Source organism: Lathyrus oleraceus, chromosome 4 (genome assembly GCF_024323335.1).
Source record: "Lathyrus oleraceus cultivar Zhongwan6 chromosome 4, CAAS_Psat_ZW6_1.0, whole genome shotgun sequence".
Classification (NCBI taxonomy): domain Eukaryota; kingdom Viridiplantae; phylum Streptophyta; class Magnoliopsida; order Fabales; family Fabaceae; genus Lathyrus; species Lathyrus oleraceus.
Window position 1 is genome coordinate 497,703,128 of NC_066582.1, and position 22,840 is coordinate 497,725,967.

Here is a 22,840-nt window from a genome sequence, read left to right on the forward strand (position 1 = left end):
TCTGGAGATAATACTAAATGATGACACCTCAAAGCAGATATGGGACTCGATGAAGTAAAAGTTCAAAGGTTCAACTAGAGTGAAGAGAGCCCAGCTTCAAAGTTTGAAGACTGAGTTCGAGGTACTGAAGATGAAAGAGGGAGAATTTGTCAATGCATACTTTGGACGAGCTCTTTCCATAGAAAAGCGGATGAAAGCTTGTTGAGAGACTGTGAAAGAAAATGATATTACGTCAAAAATTTGGAGGTCTCTTGTGACAAAATTCAACTGCGTTGTGTGCTCCATTAAGGAGTCTAACAATGTGGAAACTCTAACAGTTGATGAACTCCAAAGCAGTCTCCTTATCCATAAGCAAAGAATGAAGGGTTCAAATGAGGAGGAGCAAACATTTAAGGTGACACACGAGGAGCGTTACGAAAGAGGCAGAGGCATAATGAGAGACCGAGGAAGAGGTAGAGGCAGACTATTTACAAGTAGGGCTACTGTGAATGCTACAAGTGTCATAATTTGGGACACTATCAGTACGAGTGTCCAACATGGGAGAAAAAAGTGAACTATGATGAGTTTAACAAAGACGAAGAGATGTTGCTGGTGGCACAAGAATATTCTCATCAAAATAAGAAAGAGGGAGTATGGTTTCTTGATTCCGGATGTTCAAATCATATGTTCGGAAACAAGGAATGGTTCGTACAACTTGATGAAAGCTTCAGGCACTCAGTCAAGCTTGGAAATAACTCAAAGCTAGAAATAACGGGAAAGGGAAACATCAAATTGGAGTTCAGATGAAGCACTCAAACTGTAAGCGACATATTTTTTATTCCTGAACTATGCAACATTTTCCTAATTATTGGGCAGCTCCAAGATCGAGACATCACAATTGTAATTAAGCATGGAGTTTGTAAGCTATATCATCCGAATAGAGGCTGCATAATGGAAAGCATGATGACCACCAACAGAATGTTCCTTGGGACAACAAACATTCTTATATCAACGTCTATATGCTTCAAAGTATATATTGATAACCTTGGTGAAATATGACATAAAAGGTTTGGTCATTTGAGCTATAAGAATTTGGCGTTGTTGTATAACAATAAATTGGTTCGAGGGCTTCCAAAATTGAATGCTTCATCAAAAATCTATACAAGCTGCATGGTCGGAAAACAACATCGAGAAGTTATTCCCAAGAAAAGCATCTGGAAATCCAAACAACAACTGCAACTTATTCACTCGAATACATGCGGCCCAATCTCTCCTGAATCACATGGAAACAAAAGATACATACTGACATTCATTGATGATTTCAATCGAAAACTTTGGGTTTACTTTCTAAATGAGAAAAGTGAAGCCTTCACTATTTTCAAAGAATTTAAAACCATGGAAAAGAAGGAAACTAGTTTGGCTTTGTGTTGTTTAAGAATAGATAGAGGAGGAGAATTCAATTCAAATGAATTTTCAAACTTATGTAAAGTTCAAGGAATCGAGCGACAATTGACAACAACTTATACACCTCAACAAAACGGATTCGCTGAGCATAAGAATCACATAATTATGAATATGGTATGTTGCATATTGGAAGAGAAGAGACTGCCCAAAATGTTTTGGCCAGAAGCCGCAAAATGGGCCTGCCATGTGTTCAACAGAAGCCCTACATCTGCTGTAAAAGACAAGACGTCAGAAGAGTGTTGAAGTGGTTTCAAGCCCAGCTTCGAACATTTTAAAGTGTTCGGATGTGTAGGAAACGTTCGTGTACCAGAAGCTAGAAGATTCAAACTTGATGCTAGAAGCCAAAAGCAGGTATTCATTTGATACAACGAGAAATCAAAAGGATACAAAATTATAAATCCTTTAACTATGAAGGTAACAATCAGTCGAGATGTAATATTTGAGGAAGATGGTTGCTAGAATTGGGGGAGGACAAATGCAAAATCAAAAAGTAATGTACTTGATTGGGATGAAGCCTATGAGGAAGCACTTGAGGAATTAGATGAACACGAAGATAAAAATACCACTAGTGAATCAGAAGAAGAACACTTAGAAACTGAGGATTCCTCTTCAAATGAAGCGACAACTCCACCAACCTTAGCGAAGAGAACAAGAAAAACTCCAATCTACCTTCAAGACTATACAAGTGGAGGTGAATTATCAGAAGATGGGGCACACAATTTTCTTATGTTTATGTCTACCGATCCAATTTATAAATGAGGAGAGATATTTTTACTCCAAGAGTAAGTTTAAAGATTTACTCCAAATCTTAACTTTCAGTTTTCATTAATCTAACTACCGTGATTGATTATTTATATAGAAAAATATTTCCAAAATTATTTAGATTAAATGATCAATTAAAGTCGTTAAATTAATGAAAATAAAGGGTTAAGATTTGGAGTAAGTCTTTTAAATTTACTCTGATAACTCTTTACCGCATATTTGTACGATAAAATTCACCGTTGAATTAAAAGTTATTATCATATAGATCATGTATATATAATTTAACATCAATCTAAACTCATTTGATATGTCAAATAATATCAAATAATTTGATCATTCTCTCTAATATATCAAATAATTTCACCAATTAAAAATCATCTATACTAAACTTCATTAAAACTGTTAATTTGATCATTTCCTTTAACATATCAAGCTATCTATTAAATTAGTAATACCGAGATATGGCATAATCCAAATATCTTGTCTTACTTTGCCCACAATTAATTAGTAGTCCAAATAAAACGGATAGGTTAGTTTTCTAGGCTAGTGATGTGTTAACCTATTAGTCAACCTGTCAATTTCGTATCTAATTCTATTTTACATAAACCATAATTGAATCCTAATGTCAAAATAAACCTATAACTATATTTGGGAACATTATAGTCACCTGTCTTTCCTTGAAATTTATTGAAATAACACTCACACCTCTTCTAATTTTAAATTATGCAATAACTTTTATTAAAATTGATTAAAACAACATTATACCCTTTCTAATTTTTAGCAAGAGCAATAAATCATTGATATAGATGATATTTACCTAAAGTGTTTTGACTATCAGTAAAATATTTTGTTGATATATCTAAACTTAAAAGAGGTTAATGCATAATTTAAAATTAGAGATAGTATAATTGCCATTTGATTAGACCTCGAGGGACACCAGTGTAATTTTCCCTACTTTTGTAGTAGTATTAGTCTATAAAATATGTTTGAGTAAAGAATACGTTTGAAAGTGTAACAAAAGCAACAACCACTATAATGATGGAATGTGACAACTGGATATATTAATTCTCCTTCAAGAAAAAACAACTGCATACTCACCACTCTTGTTACACCAGAATTTCCACTTTATCTTGGAACAGTTACCACCAAGATTTCACACTCTCTCCCTTCAACTGAATTTTCTTTGTTCTTTAAGTTACTTCAAACATGCATAAAGCTATGTATGGAAAGGTCACACACAAATAACTTTGTCAATAAGAGATTGCTTAACTTTTCCATATTTGAGTTTGTTTCATAATCCATATTAATTAAAAATATATCTTTAATGAAAGTTCATTAATGCTCTCAATCACTTTGATTTGATATAAAGTTGATTAAGTTTTGTTATATTGCTTTGTATGGAAGCTTTTCTTTCTATATTTCTATGTTCTTCCAAACAAAGAAAGAACTATAACCATCATGTTCCATTCATTCTGTTACACTTTCACATTTCTCTTCACTACTACTCTTCTCTTCACACCATCATCATCTTCACACATTGCTTCACAACCAGCCACCAAAATATTCATCACAGACCACAACACTCAAAGCTTCACCAATGCTGGTAAAGGCAACATCATCACAGGAATATCACAGTTCAAAAGATACCTCTCTCGTTTTGGTTACCTTAAAAACAACAAACCATTCAGCGACGAATTTGATGCGAGTTTTGAATCAGCTCTCATCCAATACCAACGGAATCTTGGACTCCAAGTAACTGCTAAACTCGATTCAACCACACTTTCTCAAATGATCACACCAAGATGCGGTGTTCAAGACACAATCAAAACTCATCGTAATCATATTCATAACACGACACATTTTGTTTATTTTCCTGGAAAACCAAGATGGTCACGTGACAATGACATGCCAATCACACTAACCTATAGCTTCTCACGTGACTACATGATACATAATTTGAGCTTTCAAGAGATAAGAGAAACTTTCAAAAGAGCATTCTCTAAATGGAGTGTTGTTATTCCGGTTAAATTCGTCGAATCCAAGGATTACGGTTTCGCAGACATAAAAATAGGGTTTTATAGCGGGGAACATGGCGACGATGAGCCATTTGATGGTGTTCTTGGTGTGTTAGCGCATTCGTTCTTGCCGGAGATTGGAAGACTCCACCTTGATGCGGCCGAGACATGGGCGGTTGATTTCGGAGTAACGAAATCGGAAGTGGCGGTTGATTTGGAGTCAGTTGCAACACATGAAATTGGACATTTGTTGGGTTTGTCACATAGTAGTGTGAAAGAGGCAGTGATGTATCCAAGTTTAAGGCCAAGAGATAAAAGAGCTGATTTGAATATTGATGATATCAAAGGTGTGCAATCTCTTTATGGTTCTAATCCTAATTTTAGATCTCAGTGGTCATTGGAATCTGATATTTCCACAAATCATGGTACAAAGTTTGGACTTGACACATTCAAGTTATCTATAATTGGTTTCTTTATTGTAATTTCATTAGTTCTATAATTTTTAAATTATATATTCTATTAGTTGTAATTATGCTCCCCACTTTGTGTAATCTTGATGGTTTGAAGTATATCATTCAATATAGGATGATTTGAGGTCGGGTGAGAGGATTTAGATAGACTCATACATTGAATTGTAACATTCACTAGAATATTACGGTGACTATTTGGTGATGCATGTATTTTTTGTGTCGCTCTAGTTTATATGGACTAAAAGTCAAAAACTCTATTAAAATTAAAATTATGTTTAAACTCTTTATAGGTCCGTAAAATAACAAATAACTTAAAGCAAATTGCGAATCACGTAACTATTATCAAAATTAAATTGCAAATGGTTCAAAACCGAAACACCACTCATCGCTTTGTCTTTTTATTGAAACAACACTCATCTTTTTGAATTCACTCTAGTCGATGCACTATTTCGACCAAATTTATATATAGGAATTTCTTGGACCTGGGGCATGGGCTAAGGAGTCAGAGGGTGGTTTCCGTAACCCCCTCATCACAAAACGTGGCAAAGATGGGACTTGTTCACCCTTGAATCATGAGTTAGACACTTTTGCCCCATAGATTGATCTCTCAAATCAGTTATTGCTTGGACAAATTATTACCCACATTCTTTACACGAAAGTCCAATGTATTCCAGTTCAGGCGGCCCAATCCCATTTTGGGCGGATAGGCCATGGCTCAACACAACGAGTTATTTGGGCTACCTAAATGGCCATTAGGTTCGAGTGACTTATGGTGCGATGTTGGACGCTCGCTCCATATTGGTACAGTTTCCTTCTTCAACCTCAAACAATCCTGATAGTATCTCCAATTGATCTTCTAATCACCTTGGATGACTCCTACACGCACATTGGAAGAAGCTACTTCATACACATATATAAAGTAGACATGGAGGCTCTCGACAAATTGAAAGAAGTTTGACCTATGATCATATTGAACGAGGAAGAGACATATACTGCAAGGTATCTTACCTTGATCATTTTCACACTTTCCTCTATCATGAACATTGTTTTAGGGTGATGTAGCCATTTAGTTGTACATGTTCACCAGAGAATCCAACTAGTGAACCTTGGAAAGCTTTGAGATCATTTATATCTAGGAGGAGTCTCTTGAAAGCGTCTTAGTAAAGAATGTCTGCATAACTTATCTAGTTGGTTAATACTCGCTTAATTTCCCAATTGTACCTTAAGGTTGTAACCGTGGTGTTGTTGTCAAAGGGATGGATTCTTGTAGTGTCCTTCAAAGAGAAAGTGATCTTGGATTGCAGAGTTTCTTTTGAGCCTAAATCGGGGTTGGCGAGTAAACCATCCACCACCATGATTTGGCGGGCATATCTCTTGTGGGCAAAGTTGGTTTCTCCGCCTCCGGCTAACCATCACATGATAGTGTTAAGCATATGACATATGGGTATATCATTGTCTCCTTTTCTTGGATCTGGGGCTTCCAATGAGACCCCACCCTTGTGGTCTAGAGTCGCCTAATAACGAGTGAGACCCACCTTGAGAGTACTTATTTAGGTGGTCCTCTTGGATGAGTCGTTCAATCTCTTTCTTCAATTGGTAACAGTCTTTAGTGTGGTCACCTTTGACCTTATGATATTTATCCCATTTGTTTGATTCAGTTTCTATAAAGTCATACTTAGGGTCGACGGAGAGGGAATTTCATAGGTATGAAAGACATCATGTCATATCTAATCAATTTCGTAGTATCTCCGTAGGTCTTCCGCGTCAATTAAACGTCGCCTTTTTCCTTTACACTTGAGGTGTAATGAATTTTACTTTGCTGTTATGAAAAATAAGATTTTCCATAGAGTTTTACTTAGTGTTAATCTTCATACCCTTGATGTAACATTTGCCACGCGTCACGATCTCCACCATGGAAGCGTGGGTTTTTGGACGAGGGGTTCATTAAGGTACTTAACCCTTAATATGTTATGGGGGAAAATCCCACTAACATCTCATGGTTTGGGTGAACAACCTTGATACTCGCATTGTTAAATCGGACGAGGTTCACCCTTAAAGCCTATGATTGTCATCTTACTGTTAATGGAGGATACATGCTCTTGGGAAATGCTTTTTCCATCATATTTTGTGAGTTAAGGCGGCTTGAAGCTTTTATGGTACGACGGCTCCCCGAATATCATCGGAGATAGGTTTGGGATCAAAAATCTCAATCTCTTTGACAAGTTTTGTCTCCTAATGGAGATTAAGGACATTATCCTAAAAACCATAGTTGTGGTGACATAAACCATCCATAGTGTGCATCTATTTTATGGCCTCATGGTCATTGTCCGAGTTGCTGCTAACTGAAGTAGTTTCTTGCCCGTCTACTATTTTGGAGAAGATGGTTAAGACGTGCGGTGAATTGGCTATTGTGTATGAGGGTGACAAAGGTTAATTTTACTAGGGCCTCGCAGTAATGCCAATTGTACTTGCTAAGAAATTACAATTAGAGACAACTCATAGTCATGTAAGGTTGTTTGAGGGTTTATGGTATTTGAATATGTTAAGGGATAACTCACGTAGGGTTGCAAGAAGCTCTGTATATGATTTTTTCAAGAGAGATTTGAGATCCCCTTTAATATATATATATATATATATATATATATATATATATATATATATGTATATATATATATACATATATATATATATATACATATATATATATATATATATATATATATATATATATATATATATATATATATATATATATATATAAGAACTTCTTGGGCCTGGGCTCAGGAGTCAGAGGGAGGTTTCCCTAGCTCCCTCATGATAAAATGCGACAAAGAGGGGAATTTTTCTCCCTTGAGTCACAAGGATATAATTTTTCCCAATTTATTGACAATTAGTTATTTCTTGGACACATCAACATCCATGTTTGTTACGCGAACGAGCAATGAAATCACGTTCAGGCGACCCAAGCCCATTTCAGGCGGCTAGGCCTATGCCCAACACAACAAAATGTTTAGGATAAGTGCCCATTAGGTTCGAGTGAATTATGGAATGTTTTTAAGTGCTCGCCCGATATTGATAAAATTTTCTTGGCTTGTGTCCTTTAAACTATTCTTCCATAGCAAGCTTAGTTTGTATCCTTACATGCATTGAAATTCCTACATTCGATAGCCTTGTGGGCAGCAAGGATACTTCATTGAAGTTCTAGCATTCAATAGGCTTGTGGGCAGAAATGATACTTCATTGAAGTTCTAGCATTCAATAACCTCGTGGGAGGTGAGGATACTTCATTGAAGTTAGAGCATTCAATAGCTTCATGAGTAGTAATGATACTTCATTTAAGTTCCAATATTAAATAACCTTATGGATGTCAAGGATACTTCATTGAAGTTCCAAGATTCAATAGCCTCGTGGGCGACAAAGATACTTTTTAAACTTTTATTGCGGCGCAAAAGATGATCATGAGCGCTCGCACGCTCGAGATAACATAGTCGCCACCGAAATCGTCGTCGCAACCAAATTCGGGTTCAGGATTCGATTACTCAAGAGGGAGGTGTTGGCACCTCTCACGTCCGTTGTACTCAACGACAATCTTTTAGTTAGATTTGCGATTGAAATGTTAGCTTATGTCAATTTTTTCTTCAAGTGGTTAAAATTGTAAAAAGAAAGTCGCAAAAAGATGTTTTCATTAATGTGCTTGACGAGATTGTGAGTCTCGCTCCTGCGTATCCTCGGGATACAGTAAGGAACTTAAATCTTCATGCTTAGGGGTAGAAAATGTTTGTTTGTTGGTTGATTTTAGTGAAAGTTATTTTGTCTTAATCGACAGAAAAACATTGTTTACCCAAAACAGTTTAGAGAAGTGGATGTTTGTATCACACCGAATAGATTTCTAATTTTCAACATTCACGGGAAAAACGTCATTTATCTCACTCATACTCATGTGGACGAAGAGTTGTTTTGCATTGTCTCGAGACGAAATATATTTCTTTTGTGAAAAAAGTTTGAGGATTGAAGCCAAAAGGCAAAAGGTTTGAATGTGTTTGAATATTTTAGGTGATTGACAAATATTTAAATGGTAGACTAAGTGCGGCCATCACATGAACATTCGGGGAAAAGATGAGAAATTACTTCCGCCTTAATCCCTTTTCAATTGGTAAGTTATTGAGAAAAGATTTTCAAAGCTTCATATAAGAAAAAAAAGAAACTCGATGTTGATTGAGCACTTACGCGTTGGTATGAAAACAATTGATTTTACTTTTTATCAATTATTTAATTAATATCATTAACTAACTAAGGGCAAAAAAATGAAACAAGCCAATAAATACAAATTATAAACAAGGGGATGGGAATATATTTTATCACTTTAGAAAATAATGCAAGTAAATAAAAACAAATAATATCACACAGTACAAATTAATCTAACACATTGATGAAAGGAATAAAATAAAATGAAAATGACTTGTTTTTCTCTTTTAAAAATAATAATAAAATAACAAAAAACAATGTGTGTAACAAAACAAAAAGAGATAATAGCCTTTTTTTTTTAGGTTTTTATATTTTTTTTATTTGATAAAATGATTTAATTTTAAGCAACTAAAGAAAAGTAAATAAAACTTACAAACTATTTATATAAAAATGGAAAAAATAAAAGAATGAGGATTTCACTTACCTCTTTTGTGATCCTGAAAGTCTTTGAAATTGCATGTTTTGAAAGAGTGGGGGAACTTAATCAGTGTATTTTAATACACCTCATTTTACTTTGTGCAAAGGTATTTTTATGACTTGTTGCTTTTAATTTATTGTTTTTAGTGGGTTTTCTAAGTTGAACTCATTTCTTCTTTTATTTTAATTCGGTTATTTATTTTTTGAATAAGCGGTAATTTAACATATTCTCGTTGCTCAGGTCATAACTTTAGCTACAAGAATCTGATGAACTCGTTCTAATATGTCGTGGAAAATTTAGAGGATATGCTACAAGTTTTGTGTTGAAGCCATAAGCTAAATCGGAGTGCAGAAGAGTCAAATAATTCGTTTTATCTCCAAACTTAATAAAATAATTAGTTTTGGGCCAGTTTTTAGGTTTTTCGAGTCGGTTCCAATTAGGGCCCGATTTCTCTTGTAATATTTAAACTAAAACGCAGTGTTACTGCTAGGTAATTTAGCATTCACAAAATTTTATTAGACAACCACGAATTCTATGGAGAGCTAAATTCCATACGGTTGATCTGTTGTACTCGATTTCCATTGATACTTTGAAGTTTTATAATTTCAAATCCAATGTCTTTTCTCTTTCAATATTTTGTTATATGTCTTGTATGCTTCATTCAAGTTATATATAATGTGTTGATTTATTAAGATTAAATGTTCGTTAATCATTATCATGTGCTATCATAGTTTTTTCGTTAATTCGTGCAAATCTTTCATCAGTTTGCTTAATTCGAAAAATAGGAGTGTAAATCACATACTCTCAATTGTGCTTGTTTGATTTATGTTGTAATCGAAAAGGGAATGGAATTCACTTAGGGCTTGGAAATTATTTTAATCGATGATAAATTCGTAAATCGAAACAATAGATTAACTTGTTTATTTTATTCGTATTCCGTTTCTTTTAATTAGTAGCATAAACGAAAATCTTAAAACCCCATATTTCAATCGGTTGGTTAAAATAATCAATAGTCTTTGTGATACGACTTGAGTGTCGCTTCTGTTTCCTACACTTTATTTACTCATTTTTGACCCATATGCAATAGCGGATCAATGCATCCTGAATTATTTCCCTTGAGTTCAGTTGATCTCTAGTGGTTAACCTGTTCAAGATAAGGCGGCACCCAAAAACATGAACTTTTGAAGGGATCTTAGTGGACCATAAACAATGCAGCACCTATAAGGAAGCAGAAATCCAGAACTGAGCTTGCTACTTAGGCTGCAAACTTATCAAAACCATACTTTACATAATAATCATCATCAGCACTATAGTTCCACACAAATTTGTCAATTGAATTTTGCGTCGACATTATGTTCTGCAAAATAATCAAAGAGTTTGTACTTACAACCTAGCCTCCTCATATATATGATCATTCATGGTGTGAATGTCCCAACACTACCTACTGTATATAACAAACTCCATTTCGTTGATAGTGCCCCACTTTTTCGATGACAACCTGAAAGCCAAAGGAAAAATCAAATTGAGAGGTTCATACCCCAGCCACTTATGGCACAAAAAAATATTGCTTACCGAACCAACCCTAAGAAACACCCCTATGAAGCAATCAATGCCCTCCTCCACATATTTTCCAAGGGATCTAAGATCCCTCCACCAAAATGAGTCCTTTTTTGAATTTCTATGCTCTCCACCCCCAATCACATGTCAGACCAGATGTCTGGCATATCTTGGTTGACAACATCAGACAACTTACTCTTTAGAACTGTCCTCATCTTCTTCGCTTTCCGATTCCTCTTTTTCACTCTCAGTTTCTTCTTCACTTGATAATTCTAAGCTATCAGAATCTTCATCACTTCCAGACTGATATACCTTTTCCTCTTTATTGTGAACCTCTTATTCTTTGTCAACTTCCTTCTCCTTAGACATTGTTTTGAAGAGCCTTTGAAGATTCCAACAGTTCAAACAACACATCATTTATGGTTTCTTTGGATACAATGAAGGACTTCCCCCAACAGTCTGACCTTGATACTTGACCATAATGCTTGGGACATGTGTACCTTCAAGAATCTTCTTGTCAATGGTCAGAGGCCCATCCAGTTGGCTTGGAATTTCTTAAGGATGTAAGGCATTAGGATGTTGCTTCAAGATGATCCCGGTTATTAAACAAGGAAAAGAAATTGTTAGATTCAGAGCAAATGAATATGCATACTTCATGCTTTGGTTAAAACATACTTTCTAAAGTTTAGCTTATACTTGGTTCAAATTTGAAAGATCAACTTGGCCAAGGTAGGAGTAATGCTAGAATTGTGGTTGGTATGAGCCCAATTTGCAGCACCTATCATGTTTAGAACAACATATTTAACACTCAATTTTCTAGAAGACAACCCTTTATTGGGCCATTATTTCACTTGTTAAACAGTGGTTTCATTTACAATCTTGTCCATAGAGAGAACTCTATCACATTCAACTGACTAGTTTCTTCCCTAATAAGCATCAATAATGGAGGGTGAAAACTTCACATACTTCCCTCTCGCATAAACCTTCTTATACTCTTGACTTCATTTAACACTGCAGTCAGGTGATATGTTCACAATAAACTCTTTGACCAGCATTTCATAGCAGGGTCCTATGTATGAGACACACTTCATCAATCCTGAGTCTTTTAGAAGATTTATAACTTCTTCCCACTCAAGGACATTTTTGCTCAACTCTATTTCACATGAGGTCCTTATTTGATACACAAATTTCCACTTCTGGACACATGCTTCAGAATGGAATGATACATTATCTAGTGGAGTAGCAACAACCTTTAAAGGAATTCTTTTTCCTTCAACCTTCCTTCTAATGGTCGACACAATGTCCTGGACATTTGTTCCAACATCTGTCTCTGAGTCACTTGACACAACAAGTTTCCTTTTTTGAGACTTATTCTTAGTAGTCTTCTCTTCAACCTTTCTTTTTTTACTCACATGTGACCTATGCGGAGTAGTCTTCTTCACAAGAGTACTTTTAGAAGGACCGCCTTTTTTTACTTTTTAGAGGACTTATACTAGGAGTTATCAGTTTCTTAGTATGCTTTGGAGTATCAGCCTTCTGTTATTTTATTTTATATTTATCAGTGATAGACTTAGCTAGGATTTTCAAAAGATGAAGAGTTGGTTCTTGAGCAATATTTTCTTCAGTAATCTTTTTATGAGGTTGAAAATAGATTGTCATCATCCTCAACGTTTTCTTCACAAATGGAAGCCTTTTGTTTTGAGGGTTCTCAATCCTCATCTCTTTGAAGCCTCATTCCTTTCAACCAAAATCTCATTCAAACTATAATCAAAGACTTGCATAGGCACTTTAGGGTTTTCAATAGTGGTGTTATTTTGAGATTTATCAAGAGGTTCATCAGATGTCATGCCAGATGGTTCAACATTGGGTTTAGCATGTTAACCGCATTTTGTTTCACCGGACTCAACATCATTATCAGTAGTATAAACATCAATTTATTTAATGGCATTATTAGTATCATGCATAGAGGTACCTTGAACAGAGGGTCTTACCTTTTTTGTTGAAATGTGCCTTTTAAGACTATAGCGTTTGGGGTTCATCTCGGAGATATTGACAGAAACAATCATCTGAAGAGGTTCAACATCCTGTGTAGAATCTTGCTTGTCAGCCCTTTTCTGGATTCAGAATCCCTATGTTTCTTGGAAGAACCTTTTTCTCCCATATTGACTCCTATCATTTTGACTCCATAAGAGTTTGTGATAGGTTTGGGATCAGAGGTTTCATTAATATCAGATTGATGACTCCTTTTTGAGAAAATTTGATGACTTGTGGAAAGAGAGAGACAAACGGTTTATTTAATCCAAATGAGAGAGAGAGAGAGAGAGAGATTTCTCTAAAATTATGGGCTCATAAATATTTTGAATAAAAAAGAGCGCCTTGTTTCTTATGTAGTAATAATTATAAGAGAGAGAATCATCCCTTTTGTAAATTTAGAGACTTTCTTTCTTAGTCTCATCATAACTCTAGGCTTCATATGTTGGACATAATATCTTGACATCTTGTTTGACTTTCCATAACTCTTGGTTATCATGAGTTTTTCATTCTCAATCTTAACACATATGGTTTCATTTATTTCTTCTATGTTTCCAACGTGCATTGAATCCAAGCTCATTGGAGAGGTATGATGTTGTAGCATCGCGTGAGACATCTTGTTCTACATCATTTTGGTCTCGTATTCAAAACTTATTGAGGGTTGACTTTTGATCCACATATAGCAGTTTTCCTTGGATATTGAGCCTTTCATTATTAGTCTGTGATCTTTGTCGACGACATTGCATTCGAACTTATTGAATTCCACATTCAAACTCTAATCACAAAGTTGACTTATGCTCATCAATTTTACAACAAGACCTTCTACTAACAGAAACTTATCAAGGCTGGGGAAAGTTGGGCCAACCAGTTTTCCTATGCCGCTGATCTTTCTTCTAACTCCATCACTAAGAGTAACATAACTATGAGAGTAGATTTTTAATTCTTCAATATATATCATTTCACCAGTCAAATGCTGAGAACATCCACTATCAAAATATCAATTCACTCTAAAAGAACCTCTAAGAGAAACATGAGCTAAGAGACACTTGACAGATTCCTTGGGTTTCCACACTTTCTTAGCTTGAGTTTTCTTCCATTTTGTTTTGTACAGCCTTTGATGACTATAAGATTAAGGATATTCATCCAATCTATAGAAAAAAGGTCTTATATGACCATTCTACCACGGTGGTGATGTTTCTTAGCAGAGTTCTTGTAACCATTATATTGAGGGTACACATGTGGAGCACGATGTTAAGACATTTAGTCCACCATCTGAAACTCAATCTTCTTTTTAGGAGGCACTTTAATCTTTTTATTCATGGAATTTTAGCTAAATATTTCAACCTTCATATTCCCTTCCAAGATACCATCTAACATATTTGAACGGTTATTCATCATATGTCCAGATTCTTGCATCTTTTCAAGTTTACCATTCAGCAAAGTGATTTCTTTTTTCAGACATATGATGGTAGATTCAAGCTTTTATTTTTCTTAATGAATCACACTTATGATTTTCTTTTGCTTCTCAATTGTTATACATAATTCTTTCCACTTGGTGTGCAAAAGTCTGAAGGTTGCAGCTAGCTCTTCTTCAGATTCATACTTTCCAAGTGATTGTCAATCCCTTTTTCCTGTTTCTTTAGGAAAGTATGGAATTCAATTTTGATATGATCAAAGCCTTCACATTCAAAACATTTTGGTCATTTTCCTTTATAATAGTCTTCCTCTTTGCTCTCTTGTTAGGACAGATGTATGACCCTTTGCCTTGCACATTTGTCCTCCATTATTTGTCCATCATTCTTAAGGATTAGTCGAGCTTCCTTCCAATGTAGGCTATAGCATATGATATGATTTCTTCAGTATCATTTTCATTATGATCTTCCTTCTCTTGAGAGTTGGATACAAACATTACACATTTGTTCTTCTTTTTTGGTCTTCCATTTATAGAAACTTAAAAGATTTTAAGAGAGCCAAAGAGTTCATCAACCTTCAATATAATTAATTCTTGGGCTTATTCAATAGCTTTTACCTTCATTTTAAAATTTTGAGGCAAGGATGTGAGGATCTTTCTAACCAGATTTTCTTCTGACATTTTTTCTCCCAAAGCAAAAAATTATTGGCTATATCTCACAGGCGAATGTTGAATTCAGAAATGGATTCATTTTCCATCATCATCATATTTTCAAACTTTGTTGTGAGGAGCTGCAGCCTTGACATCGTAACCTTGCATGTGCCTTCATGAGCAATCTTGAGAATCTTCCAAGCTTCTCTGGCTTCAGTACAAGTGTTGATGAGTCTAAACATGTTCTTGTCTACACCATTGAATATAACATTCAAGGTTTTATCGTTTCGTAGAGCTTCATCATCTTCATCTTTGGACCAATCAACTTCAGGCTTTAAGCTTGTTGAACCATCTTGAGAAGTGATCACATGATATTTCCACCCTTTAACCACAACCATCCAAGTTTTGTTGTCTATGAATTTGAGAAAAATAACCATCTTGGTTTTTCAATAGTCATAATTTGTGTCATCCAAAACATGTGGCTTGTTGATTGAATTTCCTCCTTAGTGTTGTCCATTTGAACATAAAATATCTTTCTAGAAGCTCACCCAAACATAACAAGGTGTCTTCTCTAATACTAATTGAAATTTTATACCTGAGGGACATATGTTGGACACAATGTCGGAACAACTTATCTAACTTGTTAAACCAAAAGATAACAATATGGAAGCAATAATAACACAATTTAGAAAGCAATAAAATATCAAAAGAAATTGCTAACCTAATTTGGTTCAAACAACACTTGCGTCTTGAGGGCACTCTACCCAAGAAAGGAATTCACTACTTCGAATTAGTACAATTAGTCTTATAGGAACATCAACCCCGCCTCTTATTAATCTTAGTGACTTTCTATTTAGGACTCCCCATAGATATGAGAACCCCTATTACTTTGTCTCAATCCTTAACCATAAGTGATTAACCTCAATAGCAACTCTATTTATTGTTGAATTTACAACTCAACTAAGACAAACCAACAACTATGTCAAGTTACTGAAACATAGAGTGGTGTACACATATAAGATTCAACATTAATCCTTATGATGGCATTAACGTAGAATACAAGAAACAAAGGACTCACAAACCCTAGGCACTAATATCTTAATCATGCGCACAAAAAATCACTTGTAAACAAGAGAATCGAGTCTCCTTATATAGAGCACTGCATTTTGTGCTTCTTCTCCTTGGATATATGAATTAAATTCGTCTAGAATAATAGTTAAATAAGTTGGATTTGATTTTCTCCTTAAATCTCTCTTACAAAAGATATGATTTGTTATATTTCAAATTCAAATTTAAACCTCCATTTAAATATGAGTTCATCTTCAACAACTATCAAACAAATAAACAATCATTGCCAAATAATCTACATCAAATTTGATTGAGATTCAATCAGAAATTTCACACCAAACAACATCCATCATGGTCTGCTGACTAGGGTCAGATTTGTACTGCACACATATTGGAACATCGTGTTCCACATGTTGTACCAGAACATCCAAATCAACTCTTTTCCAAAATCATAAACCTTCTTTGTAGAGTGAATCTTTGATAGAATAAATCTAAACCAAAACAACACACATATAAAAACACCGTGTTCCATATGTGTCTCTTCTGCAACAAAAACAACTTAACGATACTCCATATTAATTTGTATATTATAGTCAACTCTAAAAGGACCGACAAATATAAAGATAATAATATAATATTTGCTATGATTATCAGTAGTAACTAAAAGACTATAAAAAAAGTAAATATATTAAATTTTAGTAAGATTACCATCTCAAACAGTTAAAGATAACTTATATTAATTGATGTTATTAATTATTGGTGTTTGTGATGTCCTTTAGAGAGAAAAAAGTATCTCATATAAAAAATATTTATTTACGGTTGAATTTGATTTTGAATGATTGATTAAAAAATTTAATTTAATCCGATCCTATCTCATGAATATAATTTGGATTGATTTTTGAATTTCCAAATTAAAAGTATATTATTTCTTTATATTATAAAAATATTAATAAAAAATAAATTTGATATAATATATAATATATTAAAAATTAATATTGAAAAGATAGAATGATTAATTATGGTAAAACAAATAAAATTAGAAAGAAAAAAAATAAGTAGATTGAACTAAATGAATAAATAGTATAAAAAGATTATCATCAAATAAAAAATAGATTAAATCAAACATAATTTATCATACTAATAAAAAATAAATAGATATAAAATATATACATGCAAATCAATTTGATTTGAATCAATTTTACAATGATCAATTCAAAATTCGATTTGAATCAAGCCGTTTTCACAAAATAATATTCAGTTTCATCTCCTGATATTCTAATTTTTTACAATTTTTAATTATTTTAAAATTAGTTTATAGATTTTATTTGGATCAATCAACAACGAAAATATTGGTTAAAACATAAACTAAAAAAACAACTTTTTTTGTGTGATTTACTGATTTACATAAACTAAAAACTGTCGGAATAAAAAATCTGCCGGTAGTGAAAAAAACTGTGGAATGTTACGAAGCCTGAAAACTGCCAGAAATAAATATAGATTTTTTAAAGTTATGGAAGGATAGAAATAAATAGATTTTACATGGATATGAATGCATATATAACTAAATATTTAATTCACTGGTTGAAAGTGAAAGTTAGAAGATAAGAAGAGGAGAATGACCATAAAGTTAAACATTGAAAGGAATTTATTTGATTTAAAAAAGTGTCAAAACAGTCACAGTAGAAGCTAATACCTTATCATCAAGTTTACATTTTTTGTGTTACAAGTAACTTAATTAAATTATTCCTAAAATTTATAATTGTAAAAAGAAATAAAAATTCTTGCATATATTGATTGATCATACTTATCCATTGAACCAGACATGAACAGTTGGCTATAGATAGCTGAGACTGAGACTGAGACTGCAAAGTTAAAGATGTTGAATGAATGAATCTGGAAAAGTTAGTAGCTTGATAGGGTTGAACAGGTCCTTCAATTATTCTCCAAAACAAGTAGTAAACCTCAATGCACTGCATTCAATTTTTGACGAAACAAATGAGAGGTTACTTTCTACCATCATAGTCAAACCTTTGTACCACATCTCACCTTTATCCGTGCGTGTTCATAATAAGAGAAAAAATAAAAATTAAATACTTGTGTGATTTTGGTAATTAATCACATGGTGATGACATCAAATACCGTTAAAGAACTAGTATTTATTTCATATGCATTTTGTTTATTTTTGGCATTCTAGTAAATTAATCTTCTGAAATCCATGTATTGTGATGAATTACATTTCAAAATTAAGACGAGAGATTCAGAGTGACAAACGATTGAAGACTCAATTCAGAACCTTTCTAAGTATGCTAATGGAGAGAGGAAGTTTCATCGAAACACAGGACACTTAATCATAATCTTTCAAAAGATATTTTACTGTTGAATGCGATCGAACACTCAACGCATTCCAAGTCGAATGTTTGAATGCAATCAAACGCTCAATGCATTGTAAATCGAATGTATGAATGCAACTGAACGCTCAACGCATTGCAAGCTAAATGAGACAAAGACAATTTCAACTGTAGGACATATATACATCTGCGACCAAACGCTCAATGCATCTCAATTCGAATCAGACAGAGACAATTTCAACCAAATGATATATATAAACCTCTCCACGCACTATGTGAAGGTACTAACCTTGTAGATCAACATCCACCTGATTCAACTATTAGAATCACCTCTCAAGCACCTACCTAAAGGTCATCGATGAACCTCTTTGTTTTCCTATTGACAAATAATTGTTCAACAAGGAAGAATCAGACGAGGAACATTTAATAGAAAAATCCTTGAGTTCTTCAACAACAAAAGAAAAATCGAACAAAGAGAGGTTCATCCTATAGTTCTGAAACAACAAAAATTTGGAAGGAATTCCTAGCGGGACGCTTCCATTAGTAGTAACCGTCGTCATGGACCACTGCATAGTCCCTAGAAACCTTAACGATTACAGAATTTCTTGTGACGTCAATACGCCGTCGTGTTTATAGGATCGGGACTTATTAAGAAAAAAGCATGCTTCGAATGCATCCCATAATATGAGCGGAAGTTTCTATCACTAAAAGTATATCTCCATTTCGACAGTTTTATTTAGATTATCGATTAGAGAGACCTTATATCTTCACTTATTAGAAGCAGATAGTATAAGCAAACTTTATCAAAAATCAATTCACTTTGTATCTAAAATCCTCGTAGAGCCGATACACGCTCCTATAAGATGAGAAGATTGCCTTACATTATTAATGACCTCAAAAAAGTTATGACATTACACCCTGGCACATACATTATTTGCCAAATCAACTTATCCCTTAAAGAAGGTTCTCCACATACCATATCTAACAAGGAAGGTTCTCCACATATCATATCTAGCAAGGCCGGTGGTTTGTTGGGATCTCAAAACTTCACGTCTCCTTCGAATCAAGAAATGCACTAAAGGCTCAAGTGTTCGCAGACTTTCTAATAAAAATGTCACCGGTTACTCTGAAACCAAGTGCAGTATGGATCGCGTTAAAATCAATCTCATATTAAAAAATGAGATTGAATTGATTGTCGAAGTATCTCTACATGTTAAATTCACCATTACCAATAATCAAACCAAATATCAAGCTTTCATCGTCGAACGTAATCTGAAATAGGGGAGAAGTTAAATTACAAACAAACTCACAATTAATTGTATGTCAAGAAGAAGTCAAAACCAAAGATTCATCGATGCAAAAGTATGTTTTGAATTATCATAATTTTACTTAAATTAACCGAAAATATCAATACATTTATCCAGTGACGGAGATATTAAGAAGAAAGGATGGGCCCATGCCCCTACCACATTCTTTTTTGATTAATATTTAATAATATAAATAATATATTAATAATTTAATGTCCTAAAAATTAGGAATAAAAGTTAATAATGCCCCCACTTAATAAAATGATTCGGAGTATCACACACATCCATATGCATTTAAAATAAATTAAATTTTTTAAATAAAATTAAAAGTTTAACTCCTATTTTTTTCATATTCTTATTAATTCTCTTTTATTATTTTCAAATAGAAACAAACCACTTTTCATATTTTTCTTTCTTTCCCTCCTTATTCTCTCACTACAAAGTGTCTTTCTGTTTCTAGCTTCTTCTCCATTGTTGATCTTTTAAAAAGTAATTTTTTAAATTTTAATCTTTATGAATTTATAATTTATTTTTATTATTGTAGTAAGAGTTAAAAATATATTATTACTTTATTAAACTTGAGATTGTGTTAATAGCAGAAAATTTATTTTTAGAGTTTTGTAGTATTTATTGGAAATTATTATGTTCGTATCAATTTTATAGTATTATTATGAATTTTCTGAGTATGATTTTAATTGTGATTTTTTGTTTTGTTCTTAATAATAAACAATAGAAAAATATTTCAAAAGAAAAGAAAAACAATAGAGTAATCATCAATTCCTAATCCTCAAACACCTCATAAACGTCGAAATTAGTAAAAATGTCCAAAAACGTCCAAAATAAGGCTACAAGTTATAAGAGATAATGGTTGGGATTCTTTGTTGAATGATTTTTCATTATTTTGTGAGCATAATGATATTGACATTCCAGATATGGATGACACTTTCCAACCGACACAAAAAAAAGTCAAAGAGAAAAATGGAGAAAGTATCTAATTTACACCATTTTCAAATTGGATTGTTTTATGAAGTGATTGATCGACAACTTTAAGAGTTGAACAATCGTTTTACAGAAGTGAATACTGAGTTGCTCCTTTGTGTAGCTTGTTTAAGTCCAAGAGATTCGTTTTCTGCATTTGATAAGGAGAGGTCGATTCGTTTAGCTCAATTTTATCCTTCAGCGTTTTCTCAAGTTGAATTATTGGCACTAGATTATCAATTTGAATTTTCAGAATTATAGGGGATTGGTGATCTTTCTATCAAGCTCGTAAAGACCAAAAAACATGTTGGATACCCGTTAGTATATTTGCTTTTAAAATTATCTTTGATATTACCGATAACTACTGCAACAGTTAAAAGAGTTTTCTCTATAAATATTATCAAGAATCGTCTAAAAAAAAATTATTTTGATTTTGTTTCCATTGATTGAAACACTTTCGCTTATAAAAAACATTATTAATAATAATAATAATAATAATAATAATAATAATAATAATAATAATAATATTGTAAGAAGAAAAATGAAAGAGATAGTACTATGAGGTTGTAAAGAGATAGTCCTACGTATATACATTGAAGCAGCAGTTACATACTGATATTAGTAAGATCTTTGTATTCACATAAGATAACAAAACAACACAAATACACACATGATTATGCATTACCCTTAAATTTACTATTACTATATTTAAACACTAAGTTCATATATATACAAAACTCACGTACACGGTACACCTATCTAATAGTAATACTAATTCAATATTATAATATACCTTCTTTTTTTGGGATGGATCTGTTCAACACATTACATCCTTCAGAAGCTTATACCTGCGTGTGGCTTGTCTCGGTGACGGCACCGGACTCTTCCTCTTCTCCGAACACTTCTCCTCCCGACGCTGCTTCAGTATTTTCTCGCCGGGACATTCAGAAGAACCACCGTTTATCACTACTCTCTCAGCCGGTTTCTTGGAGCCAACACTGCTTTTCCCTTTGCTTTGGCACCAATCACACTCGTAAATCTCACTTAGTTCTCCATAGAAGTTACTACAATACCTAAAGTTAACATTAATCTGGTGTGTTATGATTTGAGAGTAATAACCAGTAGAAGAAATTGAAGAAAGATGTGATGAATAGACTTACGAGTGTTGGAAGCGGTGATGACAGTTGTTGCATCGGAAAAGCTTGTCAGTGAAACCAACGTCACCGCACATGCAGCACACGATTTGACGATCCACCATAGTAACTTTCTTTTAATAGAGAAAAACTCAGAACTAAAATAAACAACAGAAAGAATGAGAAAGTGTATGAATATATAGCAATAAATTTATGTGAGTCGGTTTGATAAATTAAATAATAATAATACAAATAAAAAATAAAAGGAATAAAGAAAATTACAAAAGCAGATACGCAGACCACAGGTTGCTTGGAGTCCTTTTCAGTTAAGGCAGGCTAGGGGAACCTTAAAAAAGAAATATTTTAAATGACATTTTTGCCCCTTTGCCTACACCTATTCTGTCTTTTTTCGAACAGTTTTTGTCCACTTGGTTGGTTTTGGTAAGTTTATACATCAATCAAAGTCGGTTTGTATACTGATCACAATCACGCTCCACGCATTCTCTCAAACAAAACAATTTATAATAATTCTTTTTTATGTTTATGTGTTTCTACTATATGGCACAAAAATGAGTGCAGCTGTATATTATTAGTATAAACGTGTTACAACAGAAACCGACCAAACAACTATTCTACTCGCCCATACATGAAGTTTATATAGAGGGATGCTCTCCTTTTTAATGGAGTTTTCTACACTTTTGAAATTTGAAAATATTTTTCATATATCAATAGCATCAATTTTTGCTTCTTTTTTTTTTTACCCTATTTTGAGCACACACAAAATGATTTAATAATACATATTTATTCGAAGATGTATTTTCGAAATACTTCATGCACTTAGTTAACGATTCAATAATATTTTCGAAGATGTATATCTGAAAATATTCTAGAGGGATAAAACTCCAGTTTGCATAATCTTTTTCTTCATACTCAAATAATACTCCATTTTCAAAATCTTTAAAAAAGTTTATATCATTCTCATTCTCAATTAATTTTTCAATAT

The 22,840-nt window shown here is 33.4% G+C and overlaps 2 protein-coding genes across 3 annotated transcripts; one reads left to right on the plus strand and one right to left on the minus strand.

Annotated features, from left to right (window-relative positions):
* The first annotated feature begins 3,430 nt into the window (after positions 1–3,430).
* LOC127076774 (metalloendoproteinase 4-MMP) lies at positions 3,431–4,892 on the plus strand. Its single transcript, XM_051018564.1, has one exon. The coding sequence runs from the start codon at positions 3,664–3,666 to the stop codon at positions 4,717–4,719; it is 1,056 nt and encodes a 351-aa protein (XP_050874521.1). The 5' UTR covers positions 3,431–3,663; the 3' UTR covers positions 4,720–4,892.
* Positions 4,893–21,317: 16,425 nt separating this feature from the next.
* On the minus strand, positions 21,318–22,042 carry LOC127076775 (uncharacterized). Of its 2 annotated transcripts, none has more exons than XM_051018566.1 (2): positions 21,865–22,042; positions 21,318–21,768 (listed from the first exon to the last, which is right to left on the minus strand). In XM_051018566.1, the coding sequence occupies exons 1-2, from the start codon at positions 21,960–21,962 to the stop codon at positions 21,522–21,524; spliced, it is 345 nt and encodes a 114-aa protein (XP_050874523.1). In that variant the 5' UTR covers positions 21,963–22,042; the 3' UTR covers positions 21,318–21,521. The 2 variants fall into 2 exon arrangements, with proteins under 2 accessions (XP_050874523.1, XP_050874522.1); XM_051018565.1 differs by having other exon boundaries at positions 21,318–21,777; positions 21,865–22,025.
* Positions 22,043–22,840: the final 798 nt, after the last annotated feature.